Here is a 17,710-nt window from a genome sequence, read left to right as displayed (position 1 = left end):
AGGCGACCTACGCGCTATCTAAATATCCAGCACACGAAAAAACACACGGCGATCTCACTGTACTCAGTGCCTTTGAAGACAAGTAAATGTAAATAAAATAAAACGTGTGACTCGGGGAGCTCAAGTGGCCAGGAGCCCCAGGGGGAACGGGAGAACCGAACCCCATGGCCCACGCTCCTGCGGGTGGGGTCCTCCCTCCAGGTCCGCAGCCCCTCCTGCCCCCTCTCCAGCCTCCGCCGCCCCCTCAGGGCTGCGCCCGGTGTCTCCGACCCCATCACCCCCGCCCGGTGCTCACCGTTTCTCAAACTCCTCCTGCACTCGCTGCTCCAGTACGCACGCCGCTGCCCCGGAAGTTCTTCTGCCAGTAGTACTTCCGGCGTGCGCTCGCTGCGTCATCCTTGGTGAGATCCGGCGGCGGCTGACACTTGTAGAAAGAGGCACTGAAGCCGGACCCCTCGCTGTCACCATGCTGGACTTCTTCTCCATCTTCTCCAAGGGCGGCCTGGTGCTCTGGTACTTCCAGGGGGTGCCCGCCTCCTTCACGGCGCCCGTCAACGCGCTGCTGCGGAGCGCCCTCCTGCAGGAGCGGGGCGGCCATTCCACCTTCAGTCATGACACCCTCACCCTCAAGTACAAGCTGGACAACCAGTTCGAACTGGTCTTCGTGGTCGGTTTTCAAAAGATACTCACCTTGACGTATGTGGACAAATTAATAGACGATGTGCACAGAGAGTTCCGGGACAAATATCGAAACAGTTTCCAACAGAATGGAGCTCTGGGATTACTCAATGGCACGTTTGATTTCAGAGATGATTTTTTGGAACTTCTCAGGGAGGCAGAGGCGAGTGGAAGAGCACAAGCCCGAGCTGCTCCTGCCATGAAAACCTTTGAACAGTCCCAGAAGTCACAGAAAACTGTGAAGTCTATGGTTGAGAAACCTGGAGAAAAGAGGAAGGAGAAGGAGAGTAAGAAGAAAAGCAAAACTTCTGAAAAAGATGTGGCTGTAGCAGAAGTAGCTGTGCCTGTAAGTAAAGGGTCCCCTTCTGCAAAACAAAATCCTCCTGTAGAGTTGAACCGTGATGAGCTGACCTCTGAAGAGATCATCCAACGTAACCGACAAAAACTCTTCAATAAACATGCCAAAGGAGGAGAGAAGGCAGTGAAAGTCTCAAAGCCTGAAATTCCGAAAAAGAAGGGGAAGGCACCCCAAGTATGGGTACCAGGAGGCAGCCATACAAAAGCACTAGATTACAGTGATCCTAAATTGAATGGGAACACAGATGAGCTGCATACAAGAGCAGAAGACCTTGCCACCCTGAAGTCCCGTGCTGCTGAAATGCTTGGGAATCCCCCAGATGTTGAATGTGAAAGCAGTGAAGAGAACGAGGAATCTACATCTGAAGATGAGCAGATTGTTCAAGTTCCTTCAAAGCCCAGCATTAAGAAGAGCAGTTTTGGTGGTATGTTTGGAATGCTCAGAGGCCTTGTGGGATCTAAAAGCCTTACTCGAGATGATATGGAAGCAGTGCTAGAAAAAATGAAAGATCACTTAATAGCCAAGAATGTTGCAGCCGACATTGCTGTCCAGCTCTGCGAATCTGTGGCCAAGAAACTTGAAGGCAAAGTGATGGGAACATTCAGCAGTGTGACCTCTTCTGTTAAGCAGGCTCTTCAGGACTCCTTGGTGCAGATTTTGCAGCCGAAGAGGCGTGTTGATGTGCTGCGGGATGTACTGGAATCCCAGAGAAGTCACCGGCCTTACGTTGTCACGTTTTGTGGCGTTAATGGTGTTGGAAAATCAACTAACCTAGCTAAGATCTCTTTCTGGCTGATTGAAAACGGTTTCAGCGTATTGATTGCTGCTTGTGATACATTTCGTGCTGGAGCTGTGGAGCAGTTGCGCACACACACACAGCGGCTCAACTCCCTCTACCCACCTGAGGATCATGGAGGCCGAGTTATGGTACAGCTTTATGAGAAAGGTTATGGGAAGGATGCTGCAGGAATTGCCATGGAGGCTATTTCTTACGCTCGCAACCAGAAATTTGATGTAGTCCTGGTGGATACTGCTGGCCGCATGCAGGACAACACACCGTTGATGACCGCTCTGGCTAAACTTATTGCTGTAAACATGCCTGATTTGGTATTGTTTGTTGGAGAAGCACTAGTTGGAAATGAGGCGGTTGATCAGTTGGTGAAATTTAACAAAGCTTTGGCTGATCACTCTATGTCTGAAAAGCCACGCCTCATCGACGGTATTGTTCTTACCAAATTTGATACCATTGATGACAAGGTTGGTGCTGCGATTTCTATGACCTACATCACGGGACAGCCCATTGTGTTTGTTGGTACTGGGCAGACTTACTGTGATTTAAGAAGTCTCAATGCCAAGGCTGTAGTCACTGCGTTGATGAAGGCCTGAAAACAATTGTACGAAACACAGTTTACATGCATTATAGTAATCTGCTTTTCAGCCTAATGTTAAGAAGTGGAGAGTCGCACAATGTAAACATAATCGTTTATTTTCAAATTAAAGTAATGCATATGTGAACTCCGCTATGTTGAGCTTTACGGTATTGCTCCTTTTTGGATACCAGCTGCTACTGTTTGACATCAATTTTTAAAGTGCAACTGCAAACTTTATAAAAGGAACGCATACAACATGACAGACCATTGCCATTCTAAATTGTAGTTTTAGGTACAAAACTGGGGGCCTACCTTCATAATCTTTGCTTATCACATCTTCTTATGTAACCGCCTGAAACTGTGTTAATTGGACAATTACTAGTTTGAATCTTGAAACGTCTGGCTCAGTTGCTCACTGAAATAATCTAGTTTTTGTTGGGTAGCAGAGTGTGCTGTTGAAGTGCCTTTTATCAATCGAGGCACAACCGTTTGCTAGCATTCTCTTGGTTTCCAGATTTCACATTAGCGCCTCTCCACCACCTCGTAAAAAAATGTTTGCCCTGCTGAAGAATGAATTAAATTAAATACCTTCCTACAAGTAAACATCAATATTTGACTTTATAATATCCAATTTTCCAGTGTTTTGACATGCCTATGGAGATATGTTTAGCTTCAAAGTATTGTTCAGACTTTGTCATACACGTTCTTGAGCAACTCAATTTTGGCTGTCTGTTTTTTAGAATGTAAAATATTCGATTTGCGCCCTATTTCGCCCAAACATCTAACCAAAGATAAAAGCAGTGCATTGAGTGACATGCTGTTGTAGTCAACTGTTTTGCTTTTGCTTCTTGTACATGTATAGATTGGAGGATGTAAATAAACAGTTTTACTGCAGAAAAAATAAGAAAGTGGAACGGGTATAGATTGGAGGATGTAAATAAAAATATTAACTGCAGAAAAAAAAGTGGAACGGGGGGTAACTACAGGGCGAACCCGAAAAAAGCAGCGCCTGCTAGAGCGGGAGGGGAGGCGGGGTGGGGGGTTCTGTCTGTGCGGAACGATTAATAAATCCAACCTCCTACAACATGGCGGCCAGTCCCACTGTGTCGAAAAGGCAGCTCTTCCCGACCCAGCATGGTCCCCTTCTAAGCCACGTATTCATAGTACTCCAGGCGCCTCCTTACGTAACATGGTGGCCCGTCCCTTCCCGTCCTGTGTTCGATCAGGAAGTTCAATGTTAAAAGGAACTGGTTGTAAATTAGTGCTATGAACAATCGTGCTCTCGTGTGTGATAGATAAAATCTCGACCGTGAAATGATTGAGGTGGTCGCGCTGTGGGAATACTAGACTGTCACGGCCCAACCCCTTACATAAGATGGCGACCAGGCCGGCTCTGTTGTTGTACTTCTCGTATAACCCTTGAAGAACGACCCAATCCATCATGGCGGCTGAGCGTTCTCTGCGAGAGCAGGAGCGTGACTCCGTCTTCCATGTCTAAGCGTCAACTTCTCCATGGCAACGGTACACAGCCGAGAGCAGAGACCAGCCAGAGGAGCAGAGAGACCCAGCGCCGACCCACAGGGTGAGTGATACCATAGTATGTACCAACCCATAGGGTGAGTTACTACAGTATGTACGGACCCATAGGGTGAGTGTTACTACAGTATGTACCGACCCACAGGGTGAGTGTTACCACAGTATGTACCATAGGGTGAGTGTTACCATAGTATGTACTGACCCCAGTGTGAGTGTTACTACACTATCCGATCCATAGGGTGAGTGTTACCACAGTATGTACCGACCCACAGGGTGAGTGTTACCACAGTATGTACCGATCCATAGGGTGAGTGTTACCACAGTATGTACCGACCCACAGGGTGAGTGTTACCACAGTATGTACTGACCCCAGTGTGAGTGTTACCACAGTATGTACCGACCCACAGGGTGAGTGTTACCATAGTATGTACCATAGGGTGAGTGTTACCACAGTATGTACTGACCCCAGTGTGAGTTTTACTACACTATCCGACCCATAGGGTGAGTGTTACCACAGTTTGTACCGACCCATAGGGTGAGTGTTACCACAGTATGTACCGATCCATAGGGTGAGTGTTACCACAGTATGTACCGACCCACAGGGTGAGTGTTACCACAGTATGTACCATAGGGTGAGTGTTACCATAGTATGTACTGACCCCAGTGTGAGTGTTACTACACTATCCGATCCATAGGGTGAGTGTTACCACAGTATGTACCGACCCACAGGGTGAGTGTTGCCACAGTATGTACTGACCCCAGTGTGAGTGTTACCACAGTATGTACCGACCCACAGGGTGAGTGTTTATTTATTTATTTATTTATTTATACACCGTTTTCTATAGTGCGAACTAGACCCATGGGTATCAGAGCGCTTTACATCAATGGCATAGGATAAAACAGCAATGTATATAACAAGCAATGAGATTGCGCACAATAGTTGGTAATATTTCCAGCATAGTCGGTAGGAAGATAATAATAAAGAAAAGACCGTTACTAAATTACAAGACACGAATAGTATTGTTCTGAGGTAGAGCTGATTGTTTTCTGTTTTCTCCTGGCTTGTCTTTTGACTTCCGCTAGTCTTCATATTTCTCATTTTGTTATCTTAAGACCCTCACAGCTAAGTCACAGAAGGCGAATTGCCTGCCTATGGGAGAAATTTGCTCATGAGGAAGGTCTTAGCTTCCTTCTTAAATGATGCAGTGTTCGAAATTTTTCTGATGTTGACAGGCAGAGAGTTCCAGATTCTAGGGGCTGCGCCCGAGAACGCTCTCTCATAAGTTTTTTTTCTTCCTGAAGATAGGTGGTCGCAGCAGTAGCAAATTGGCACTCCGGGCTGGTCTGTTTCCTCCTGAAATTTCTATTTTCTGGGCAAGATATCTGGGTGTGTTATGCATCGCTTTGTGTGCGATACATGCCATTTTTAGTTGTATTCTAGCTTCAAAGGGTAGCCAGTTTAGCGCCTTCAGGTGAGGGGTGATGTGGTCAAATTTCCTCGTTCCTGTGATGTCTTGCCGCTGCATTGAGGCAAGCTTTTAGGGGGGCTATGGAAATTTTTGGAAGGCTGCTAGAGTTGTACATCCATATTCAATTCTTGAGATAACCAGTGATTGCACAGCTAGTTTTAGGTCCTTCTCCGATTAAAAATGGCTTAAATTTTCTTAAGTAGTTCAGATGAAAGCGTGCGCTTTTTGCCATTACTCTAATGTGGGTTTTCATATCGAGGTGTTCATCCAGAGTGATTCCGAGAGATTTCGCCGACTCAACTAGAGTCGGGTTGCAGTTTAGTGCTGTGATCATCTTCGACCATTCTTTCACTTCTGTTTGATTCTTTTGTGGTGCGATGAGTAAGAAATCGGTTTTATTTGCATTTAGCTTGAGGTGATTGGTAGTTAGCCATTTTAGAGTCATTTTGAGGGCCTCGTTCATAATGGTTGTGTCTTCCAGTGATGCAATCTTGATGTAAAGTTGCGTATCGTCCGCGTACATATGGTAAGATATTTTAGAATCTCGCAGGATTTCTGTAAGTGGTTCGATGTATAAGTTAAACAGTGAAGGAGATAGTCGATCCTTGGGGAACTCCAATTGTGTTTGGACAAGAGGAAGAAAGAGATTGGTTTACTAGGAATCTCTGAGTTCTGTTCTGTAGGAATGATTTGAACCAATCCAATACCGTGCCGGAAATTCCCATCCTGTCGTGAAGTCTGTTTAGAAGTTTTTCGTGGTTAACCGTGTCGAACGCTGAAGACAGGTCTAGGAGGATGAGTAGACAAGATTGGTTTTGATCTATAGCTTGAAGTGCATCATCGACTATGTGAAGGATTGCCGTTTCCGTGCTATGTCTAGTTCTGAATCCCGATTGGCAATCATTCAATAAGGAGAAGTTATCGATGTGTTGGCTTAACTGATTTTGTACACATCTCTCTATTAGTTTGGCAAGAAGAGGGATGTTGGTCACTGGGCGATAATTAGTTGGGTCTGTCGGGTCTACTGTGGGTTTTTTGATGATCGGGACTACTTGTCCTGTCTTGAGGCATTCTGGGAGGACCCCCTGGGAAAGTGAGGCGTTTATAATTTCAGTCCACATTGGAATCATAATCTGGCTTATTTCTTTCAGGCATTTCGATGGTAGCGGGTCGTTAAAGTGATTGTTTGGTTTAGTGGCCGCTAGCGTCTTAGTAACCTCCGCCTGGTCTAGTAATTTGAAAGTGTCCCAATGTGCCTTGTTTTTTGTGGCTTTTCTCTCTTCGTTCGGTGCAGATTGTGGTGATGGTATTTTGTAGATAGGGTTATCTGCAGCAATCCTAAGTTCTTTTTCCAGTTCGTTGGCTTTGTTATTGAAAAAGGTTGAGAATTCTTCGCAACTAGGTTGTGTTTTAGAGATTTCTTGGGCAGATTTTGCCGTCTTATTAGATTGTAGTTTTATAATTTCCAATAGTTTTCGTGGTCTATTTTTGGCGTTGTCCAGTTCAGATCTAATATATTCCTTTTTAGAATTGAGGATCGTTTTATTATATTCCTTCCTGATCTTTCTGAGGGATTTCAGCTCAGGGGACGACGGGTGTTGTCTCCATTTTCTTTCTGCACGTCTCAATTTTCGCCTATCTTCATTCAATATTCCATTGAACTATGGGTTTTTGATCTTTTCTGTGACTCTTTTTAATTTGAGTGGTAATGTGGATTCGACTATTTGCGTTATGTGGTCGTGTAATGGTTCGTAAGATCAGTCACGTTCTGTGTGTTGTCAGGTAAGATTAGGTCTCTTTTACAGCGTTCCCTTAGAAGATCCATATTCGAGTCTCTGGTATCTCGTATCCATCTTTTCATTTTGCTAGATTAGGTGGTTTTTAGCTTCTCCCGTGATGGTATTAGGAAGGTTATGGCGTGGTGATCTGACCAATCGCACGGTTCTATTGAGAGGTTTGTGATGACATTAATCTTTGAGATAATCCAGTCTAATGTTGCTCCTTTCTCGTGTGTAGCTTGTAGACAAGCTTGTGATAATTCTAGCTCAGTTAGAAAGTCTTTAAATTCGTTGACCTGTTTGTCTTTGTTGTCGTTCCAGTGTAGATTAAAATCACCTAGAAATATATTATTAATGTCTTTGCTAGAGTTGGCAGTGATGATCTCCATTAGTTGGTTAATGAAGTCCATGTTATTTCCTGGTGGGTGATATAAGGCATGTAAGTTGCAAATCTGTTTGTTCTCTGATCTTATATGGAGTCCTAGGTATTCGCATGTTTCGAGAGGGTCTGACTGAAACTGGCCAATTTCTAGGTTTGATCTGTGGATACAGGCAATACCACCTCCTGTCTTTTTTTGTCTGTCAAGTCTCATTATGTTATAGTGCGGTGGCACCAACAGGTCTAAGACTGGGGACGAGGAATCAGATAGCCACGTTTCGGTGAGGATTGTGACGTCTATTTCCTGATTGATAATGATATCGACTATGTCAGAAGCATGTTTCGCTACTGATCGGCAGTTGAGCAATAGGCATTTTAATGATTTTTCCGGTCTATCTGTGATCCTGTTAGACATATCGGCGTTTAGTTGGATTTGTTGTAGGTTGTTGAGATTTGGTTTCCTTCCATTTCTCGTGGATGTTCTGTTTGCATCTATCGGTACTCTTTTAATAACCTGAACCCTAGTGGAGTCCGTTTGCTCGTATTCCCTGAGTAGTGCTAGGATCTCTACTTCCGATAAAGAATTTTGATTCCTATCTGGTCTGTTTTGTCTATTTGACAATGGCATCGTTCTTTTCTCGTTATTGTCTTTTGATGAATTTAATATCTGTTTGATGTGTTCTACTTCCGTGTTGGTGTTTTCTGAGATGTCCTGTAGTTTTTCTATCCCTTTCAACGTGTTTAGAAGATCCTGCGACAGTATATTGATTTGTGTTTGGATCTCGAGGATTTTTCTCATGACCTTAGGTGATGTAGTGCGATTACTACACTACACTATCCGACCCATAGGGTGAGTGTTACCACAGTATGTACCAACCCATAGGGTGAGTGTTACCACAGTATGTACCGACCCATAGGGTGAGTGTTACCACAGTATGTACTGACCCCAGTGTGAGTGTTACCACAGTATGTACCGACCCACAGGGTGAGTGTTACCATAGTATGTACCATAGGGTGAGTGTTACCATAGTATGTACTGACCCCAGTGTGAGTGTTACTACACTATCCGACCCATAGGGTGAGTGTTACCACAGTATGTACTGACCCCAGTGCGAGTGTTACTACACTATCCAACCCATAGGGGGAGTGTTACCACAGTATGTACCGACCCATAGGGTGAGTGTTACCACAGTATGTACCGATCCATAGGGTGAGTGTTACCACAGTATGTACCGACCCATAGGGTGAGTGTTACCACAGTATGTACTGACCCATAGGGTGAGTGTTACCACAGTATGTACAGACCCATAGGGTGAGTGTTACCACAGTATGTGCCATAGGGTGAGTGTTACCACAGTATGTACCATAGGGTGAGTTACCACAGTACGTACTGACCCAGAGTGAGTGTTACTACAGTATGCACTTAATTAATTTAATTAATTTAATTATGTGCTTATATAGCGCTGGAATCACTCCCGAAGGGGTACCTCCGCGCTTCGACCGCTGCGAAACCCTTCCTGGCTTCCCTGAGAGATGGTCCCTTAATGGGTATCTCCAGGGTGAGACCAGGCATCCCCGGCGGTCTGGTGGGGCCGTTAGTGAAGATGAGGCAAGCTAGTGCCCAGAGTTGCCGAGTGTGATCGCTGATCAGAGTGGGCACCGAGGCGAGAGAATTATCGAGTCCGCTGACCCTGGTCCAGAAACCTGCCGCGTCGGGAATCGAACCCTGGTCCCGGGCCGTCCTCTGCTCTCGGGTCTGCCGCCTCTAACCAGTGAGCCACACTACTCGCACTGACCCCAGTGTCAGTGTTACTATAGTATGTACTGATCCCAGAGTGAGTATTACTACAGTATGTACTGACCCCAGAGTGAGTGTTACTATAGTATGTACTGACCCCAGTGTGATTGTTACTGCAGTATGTACTGACCCCAGAGTGAGTGTTACTATAGTATGTACTGACCCCAGTGTGAGTGTTACTGCGGTATGTACTGACCCCAGAGTGAGTGTTACTACAGTATGCACTGACCCCAGTGTGAGTGTTACTGCGGTATGTACTGACCCCAGAGTGAGTGTTACTACAGTATGTACTGACCCCAGTGTGAGTGTTACTGCGGTATGTACTGACCCCAGTGAGAGTGTTACTGCGGTATGTACTGACCCCAGAGTGAGTGTTACTACAGTATGTACTGACCCCAGTGTGATTGTTACTACATTATGCACTGACCCCAGTGTGAGTGTTACTGCGGTACGAACTGACCCCAGTGTGAGTGTTACTGCGGTACGAACTGACCCCAGTGTGAGTGTTACTGCGGTATGTACTGACCCCAGAGTGAGTGTTACTGCGGTATGTACTGACCCCAGAGTGAGTGTTACTACAGTATGCACTGACCCCAGTGTGAGTGTTACTGCGGTATGTACTGACCCCAGAGTGATTGTTACTACAGTATGTACCGACCCCAGAGTGAGTGTTACTGCGGTATGTACTGACCCCAGAGTGAGTGTTACTATAGTATGTACTGACCCCCGATTGTAAGTGTTACTACAGTCTGTACTGACCCCAATGTGATTGTTACTACATTATGCACTGACCCCAGTGTGAGTGTTACTGCGGTATGTACTGACCCCAGTGTGAGTGTTACTGCGGTATGTACTGACCCCAGTGTGAGTGTTACTGCGGTATGTACTGACCCCAGAGTGAGTGTTACTGCGGTATGTACTGACCCCAGAGTGAGTGTTACTACAGTATGCACTGACCCCAGTGTGAGGTTTACTGCGGTATGTACTGACCCCAGAGTGATTGTTACTACAGTATGTACCGACCCCAGTGTGAGTGTTACTGCGGTATGTACTGACCCCAGAGTGAGTGTTACTATAGTATATACTGACCCCCGAGTGTAAGTGTTACTACAGTCTGTACTGACCCCAGTGTGATTGTTACTACAGTATGCACTGACCCCAGTGTGACAGTTACTGCGGTATGTACTGACCCCAGTGTGAGTGTTACTACAGTATGCACTGACCCCAGTGTGAGTGTTACTGCGGTATGTACTGACCCCAGAGTGAGTGTTACTAATGTATGCACTGACCCCAGTGTGAGTGTTACTGCGGTATGTACTGACCCCAGTGTGAGTGTTACTGCGGTATGTACTGACCCCAGTGTGAGTGTTACTACAGTATGTACTGACCCCAATGTGAGTGTTACTACAGTATGTACTGACCCCAGTGTGAGTGTTACTGCGGTATGTACTGACCCCAATGTGAGTGTTACTACAGTATGCACTGACCCCAGTGTGAGTGTTACTGCGGTATGTACTGACCCCAGAGTGAGTGTTACTACAGTATGCACTGACCCCAGTGTGAGTGTTACTGCGGTATGTACTGACCCCAGTGTGAGTGTTACTGCGGTATGTACTGACCCCAGAGTGAGTGTTACTACAGTATGCACTGACCCCAGTGTGAGTGTTACTGCGGTATGTACTGACCCCAGAGTGAGTGTTACTACAGTATGTACTGACCCCAATGTGATTGTTACTACAGTATGTACTGACCCCAGTGTGAGTGTTACTACAGTATGCACTGACCCCAGTGTGAGTGTTACTACAGTATGTACTGACCCCAGAGTGAGTGTTACTACAGTATGCACTGACCCCAGTGTGAGTGTTACTGCGGTATGTACTGACCCCAGTGTGAGTGTGAGTGTTACTGCGGTATGTACTGACCCCAGAGTGAGTGTTACTACAGTATGCACTGACCCCAGTGTGAGTGTTACTGCGGTATGTACTGACCCCAGTGTGAGTGTTACTGCGGTATGTACTGACCCCAGAGTGAGTGTTACTACAGTATGCACTGACCCCAGTGTGAGTGTTACTGCGGTATGTACTGACCCCAGAGTGAGTGTTACTACAGTATGTACTGACCCCAATGTGATTGTTACTACAGTATGCACTGACCCCAGTGTGAGTGTTACTGCGGTATGTACTGACCCCAGAGTGAGTGTTACTACAGTATGCACTGACCCCAGTGTGAGTGTTACTGCGGTATGTACTGACCCCAGAGTGAGTGTTACTACAGTATGTACTGACCCCAATGTGATTGTTACTACAGTATGCACTGACCCCAGAGTGAGTGTTACTACAGTATGTACTGACCCCAATGTGATTGTTACTACAGTATGCACTGACCCCAGTGTGAGTGTTTCTGCGGTATGTACTGACCCCAGAGTGAGTGTTACTACAGTATGCACTGACCCCAGTGTGAGTGTTACTACAGTATGCACTGACCCCAGTGTGAGTGTTACTGCGGTATGTACTGACCCCAATGTGAGTGTTACTACAGTATGCACTGACCCCAGTGTGAGTGTTACTGCGGTATGTACTGACCCCAGAGTGAGTGTTACTACAGTATGTACTGACCCCAATGTGATTGTTACTACAGTATGCACTGACCCCAGTGTGAGTGTTTCTGCGGTATGTACTGACCCCAGAGTGAGTGTTACTACAGTATGTACTGACCCCAGAGTGTAAGTGTTACTACAGTATGTACTGACCCTAGAGTATGCGTGGTACTGACCCCTGAGTGTGTTATTATAGTCTAAACCAGGGATCTTTGACATATTCTGTATTAAGGGGTACTTACATTCAATGAAAATCATGCTGAGATGCCAATAATATTAGTGTTTTCATTGTGACCATATCAAACGGGATTACATTCGTGACCACCATATGCAAAATGCTGGCAGTGATTGCCTCAGTGCATCAGGCCCAACACATGTATTTAAACCTTTAGAGCCTTACATCTTGTAGGACCTCAATATTTAGCAACAAGAATTAATTTGTATTCTCCCACTAGGGATCTCGCTCTTCTAAGATTACCTTGGCAGCTGTGCCATGAATCAATTGCTCCAGGAAAAGCAGTCACTCTTTTTCCTTTCTGTGGCACCCTGCCTGGAGTAAACGTCCCCCTTGACCTTCGCCTTGTAGGGTCCGAACGCATTTTTAACACAAGGTTGAAAACATGGCTTTTTGATTAGACTTATCTTCTCGCTCTTGAGTATTAGCACTGGAGTGCTCCTTGGGGTTTTTGTCGCACTGTATACATCTGTGCTCATCATCATCATCCTCCTCAGGCAGAGTTGCCAGTATTAACATAAAAAGTCTTTGTCAAGTTGAAATACTTCTATATGGTAATACATAACAGCCATAGCTGCAATGCACCTGGCACCAAGGAAATATTAGTAAAACGTTATTCCAGTGCTGAAATATCAGCTTTAAATATATTTTGGAAATCCAACAATTTTCCTCCCAAACAGCAGGTCATGAGTTATGAAAATACGCACATTTTTGTCTGGAATGCAAACTTTTCAATGTTGTTACTCTTGTACTGATTCAACCAAGCAAACGTTTATAATTTGATATCCTGCCCTTCACACAGAAGAGCTACTCCCAAGTAGCTCAGGAGCTATTCCTTGGAGAAGCCTGATCTAAACTGATCCTCAAGTGACTGCTACACTTTGTTCTTACCCCAGAGTGCATGTGTTACAATAGAGTATACTGGCCCCAGTGTGTGAACATTACTATAGTATGTACTGACTGTGGGTGCTACAGTCTTTCCTTACACCAGAGTGTGAGTGCTACTGACGCCAGAGTGTGAGTCCTACTGACCCCTGAGTGGAGCACTACAATTGTATTATAGCTCTTGTATAGCACTTAACACCTCAGTGTGTTTCCACATAAATAGAAAGCTACACCTTAAACGATATGTGGGTGAAAGGGTGGTGTTCTTGTTTTAAGCTTACGTGGGAAGTTTTCATGTACTGTGTGATGACCACTGAGGTGCAGTTATCATGTTATGGAAAGCAAACACAAGGAAATGATGGACGGAGCGCTGAAACTTTTCAGACACTCACTCCCAGTCACAAATCTTGGTTGAATCCATCATCATCATTGTTCTTTAGCTCACTCCGCCACCTCAGTGAAGGCCCAGCTATTTACAAATCAGTCTTGACCCTGTGACTCATGGGAACACAACCTGAACTGCCAAGCCAGGTCTTCCATGAACTGAAACAAGCATCCTAGGACCTGTTTTGGGGTAGCACCCCTCATCAGCCAGGCTAGCTTGAATCAAGTGGCAAAATGAGCAAGGTACCCACATCTGGGCATACCCTGCCAACTTAGTGCGAACTAATCAACCACAAGGAGATGATGGACAGAGCGCTGAAACTTTTCAGACATTCACCCCCAGGCACAGATCTGGGTTGAACCCATCATCGTTCTTTATGTCACTTTGCCACCTCAGTTCAAACCCAGCTATATGCAAATCACTCTTGACCCTATGCTTCATGGGACCAGTCCAGCCCGAACTGCCAAGCCAGGTCTTCCCTGAACCAGAAACGAGCATACTGGGACCGGTTTCGGGGTAACACCCCTCATCAGCCAGGCTAGCTTGAATCCAGTGACTAAGGGACCCACGTCTAGGCATACCTTTCCAACTTGGGGCGAACAAAGCAAACACAAGATGATGGACGGAGCACTGACATTTTTCAGGTACTCACCCCCAAGGGTCGTAGGGGAAAGTGTTATCAGACTAAGATTTATATGGTAAACATCACTTCTCTCTCAGCCTTATTGCTTGTCCTTCTAGAGTAAGAGCAGCTCTGACAAATTTATCAAGCAGTTATAAAGTGCGGCATATCACCCACACGGGTCTCCAGGCGATGTTGCTAGCTGCTTCGTGGTGATCTAGTCATTAGAACAGCCATGTCTTCAGTCCTTTCCCACATCCCCAGAATGATGGGGTGGTCCTGAGGAGTAGGGGAAGGTTGTTCCAGGCCTTGGCCGCCAAGTGGGAGAAGAAGTATCCTCTGCTGTTGCCATGGCAGATCTAGGGGGTGTATGTGGGGAAGAGGGAGGGGATCATATATGTCTGGACGGTGGGTGGAAGGCCATGCGATTGATGTATACTGGTCTGATGTGTAGAGCTTTGTGTGCATGGGCCAGCATCTTGAACTGGTATCTCTTCTGGATCGGGAGCCAATGTTGCTTCTTGAGGTGTGGTGTAATATTTGGTCTGTCTGGCGAAGTCGAGGATGTGTCTTGCTGCTGAGTTTTGTATAATCTAATCTCTCCAGGAGGCATGCTGTGACTCCTACGTAGAGTGTGTTCACGTAGTCCAGCATGCTGGTGATGAGGCCCTGCGTGACGGTCCTTCTGGTGTTGACTAGGAGCCACTGGAAGATGCTGTGGAACATGCGTAGGGTCTGGAAGCAAGCAGATGAGACTGTGTTCACCTGTTTCTTCATGGATCGCTTGCTGTCTAAGATGATGCCGAGGTTGCGGGCATGATGCTTCTGGAGGAGGAATAGCTCTAATTAGTTTAATTCTGATTCCACCATAGTAAGGACATCTCTGACAAGCTTATTACTGATCCTACTGGAGTACGGGAAGCTCTAACAAACATATTTACTGATCCTATCAGAGTAAGGGCAGCTTTCACAAGCTTATTACTGATTTTACTGGACTAAGGGAAGCTCTGACAAGCTCATTACTGTTCTTAGTGTAGTAAGGGCAGCTCTGACAAGCTTATTACTGATCCCTCAGGAGTAAGAGCAGCCCTATCTAGCTTATTATTGATCCCTCAGGAGTAAGAGCAGCAGCTCTGATGAGTTTATTTCTGATCCTACTAGTGAATAGGCAGCTCTGATGAGTTTCTTTACTGATCCTAACAGAGTAAGAGCAGCTCTGAGTTTATTTACTGATACTACCGGAGTAAGGGCACCTCTGACAAGCTTATTATTGATCCTACTGGACTAAGAGCAGCTCTGATGAGTTTATTACTGATCCTACTGGAGTATGGGCAGCTCTGACCAGTTTATTACTGATCCGACCAGAATAAGAGCAGCTCTGATGACCTTATTACTGATGCTCCCAGACTAAGAGCAGCTGAGACAAGCTTATTACTGACCCTACCATAGTAAAAGCAGCTCTGTCAATCTTATTACCGATCCTACCGGAGTAAAGACAGCTCTGACAATCTTATTGCTGATTCTACTGGAATAAAAGCATCTCTGTCAAGCTAGTTACTGATACTACAGGATTATGGGCAGCTCTGACAAGCTTATTACTAATCCTACCGGAGTAAGTGCAGGTTTGACAACCTTATTACTAGTTCTACTGGAAAAAGGGCAGCTCTAACTAGCTTATTACTGATCCATCAGGAATAAGAGCAGCTCTAACTAGCTTATTACTGACCCTACCAAAGTAAAAACCACTCTGACGACCTTATTACTATTCCTACTGGAGTAAGAGCAGATCTGAAGAGCTTAATACAGATTCTAGGAGAGTAAGAGCATCTCTGGTGAACTCACTACTGATCCTGCCAAAGTAGGCGCAGCTCTGAACAGTATATTGCTAATCCTGATGGAGTAAGAGTAGCGCTGACTGCTATTATTGAAGGTCTTGCTGCTCACCCTACCCGAGTATGACAGCTCTCACTGATCCTTCAGGAGTAAGAGCAATACTGATGAACTTATCACTGATCCTACCTGTTATACCTAACTGGGGTGGAAAGAGCTTTGTCCTTAGAGCCACCAATGCCTGGAATGACCTCCCGTTATACCTAAGGACTGCTACGGAATTTCTCTAGTTTAGGAAAGGGCTGAAGATCTGGTTGTTTTCAGCTTAGTTTCAGTCTGGGCTCAGGGGTGGAGGGTACCAGGTAGACAGTGCTCAGCACCAGGACACCCTTGGGTAACAATGTACTTTAAAAACCTATATAACATAACATATCTGGCAGCCTTAGGGTGGTCATCCCCCAACTTTTTGCCTGCCCCCCTCCATTTTTCTGTACGCTTTTTAGCTGGCTTTAGGTCTCGGCCACTTTACTACTGCTAATCAGTGCTAAAGTGCTTGTGCTCTCCCCCTAAACATCGTAACATTGGCTCATACCTAATTGGCATATTTAATTTGCTTATAGGCTCCTAGTAAAGTGCACTACCTGTGCCCAGGGCTTGTAAATTAAATGCTACTAGTGGGCCTGCAGCACTGATTGTGCCACCCACATATGTAGTCCCATAACTATGTCTTAGGCCTACCACTGCAGTTCCTGTTTGTGTACAGGTTACTGCCACTGCGATATGGCATTTAAAACTACTTGCCAAGCGTTAAGCTCCCCTTTTATTACATATGTCACCCCTACGGTAGGCCCTTGGCACCCAAAAGGGCCAGGCGCTATGAAAGTAAAAGGCAAGAATGTACTTCTGTGTTTAACATGTCCTAGTAGTGACAAACAGCTACATTTGTTTTCACAGCTGTGAGGCCTACTCCTCTCATAAGCCAGCTAGAATTAGTAGAATTAGGATTCCTTAAAATACCTTTATGGGGGACGTGACCAAAATGGTGACCTGGCGAGGCGTACTTTCCTTCCTCTTCGGCCTCCAGCTGAATCCCACAGCCATCACAAGCCAAATCGCCACGCTTTTGAGCCCCAACACCCACCAGAGTCTAGAGCAGGGGTATTCAAACTGTGGGGCGCGACCCCCAGGGGGGGCGTGGAGTGATAGGAAGGGGTCGCGCATTCCCTTTACACTTCTGCCCAGGCCCATAGCTTCAGCCCCCCTCCTCCTCCGTCGTGTGTCTCAGCCAGGGCTGCTGGAGTACAGCTGGAGCTGCTGGGGGCACGGCAGGGCAGTGTCTGGAGTCTTATCTCGGGCACACCCCGAGTTTTTCACAGGTCATTAAAGACCATTAGCATATTTACATATCTTTAGTAAACTGGTTACAGAGGCAGGCTTCGTGTTTTTTCTAGTTCCAGTACCCCCTGGGCCCCCACTATGCCTATACTATACATTTGCATTTTACATTTACTGGGGTAGTGCGAGAATGCATTTCATGAAAAGTAATTTAAAGTAGGTTTGCCAAAAGAAAATGCCAGCCCTGTGTTGTTTAAAGAGCGTGCAAAGACGTCCTCTTGACACTAAATAGACTTATAAATAAAAAAAATATGTACTCATTTGTTATGTGACTTTTCTGTCTTTGTTCCCTTTAATTATCAATCATTGAGGCAGCCCTAGAACACAATTAAACGTGCTTTCTCTTTATATTTGCTGTTCTAAGTATGCACCGATAATGCTGAAAATACAGTTTTA

The 17,710-nt window shown here is 45.7% G+C and overlaps 2 protein-coding genes across 2 annotated transcripts in view; one reads left to right on the top strand and one right to left on the bottom strand.

Moving 5' to 3' along the window:
* The window catches only part of EBNA1BP2 (EBNA1 binding protein 2), a 161,647-nt gene extending 161,161 nt beyond the window's left edge, over positions 1–486 (bottom strand). The window contains exon 1 of the mRNA XM_078672394.1: positions 296–486. Coding sequence (XP_078528520.1) covers positions 296–486 — 191 coding nt within the window. The remainder of the gene's footprint in view (positions 1–295) is intronic.
* SRPRA (SRP receptor subunit alpha) lies at positions 467–3,314 on the top strand. The gene has a single exon (XM_078672387.1). It carries the CDS (start codon positions 467–469, stop codon positions 2,420–2,422), a length of 1,956 nt encoding a protein of 651 aa, XP_078528513.1. The 3' UTR covers positions 2,423–3,314.
* Positions 3,315–17,710: the final 14,396 nt, after the last annotated feature.

The sequence above is a fragment of the Lissotriton helveticus genome, chromosome 1_2 (genome assembly GCF_964261635.1).
Source record: "Lissotriton helveticus chromosome 1_2, aLisHel1.1, whole genome shotgun sequence".
Taxonomy (NCBI): Eukaryota; Metazoa; Chordata; class Amphibia; order Caudata; family Salamandridae; genus Lissotriton; species Lissotriton helveticus.
Note: the sequence above shows the minus strand (reverse complement) of the source record. Positions and strands in the feature narration are given on the sequence as shown.

Coding starts and splice junctions, on each gene's coding strand:
- SRPRA (XM_078672387.1), top strand. CDS start 467: ATGCTGGACTTCTTCTCCATCTTCTCCAAGGGCGGCCTGGTGCTCTGG.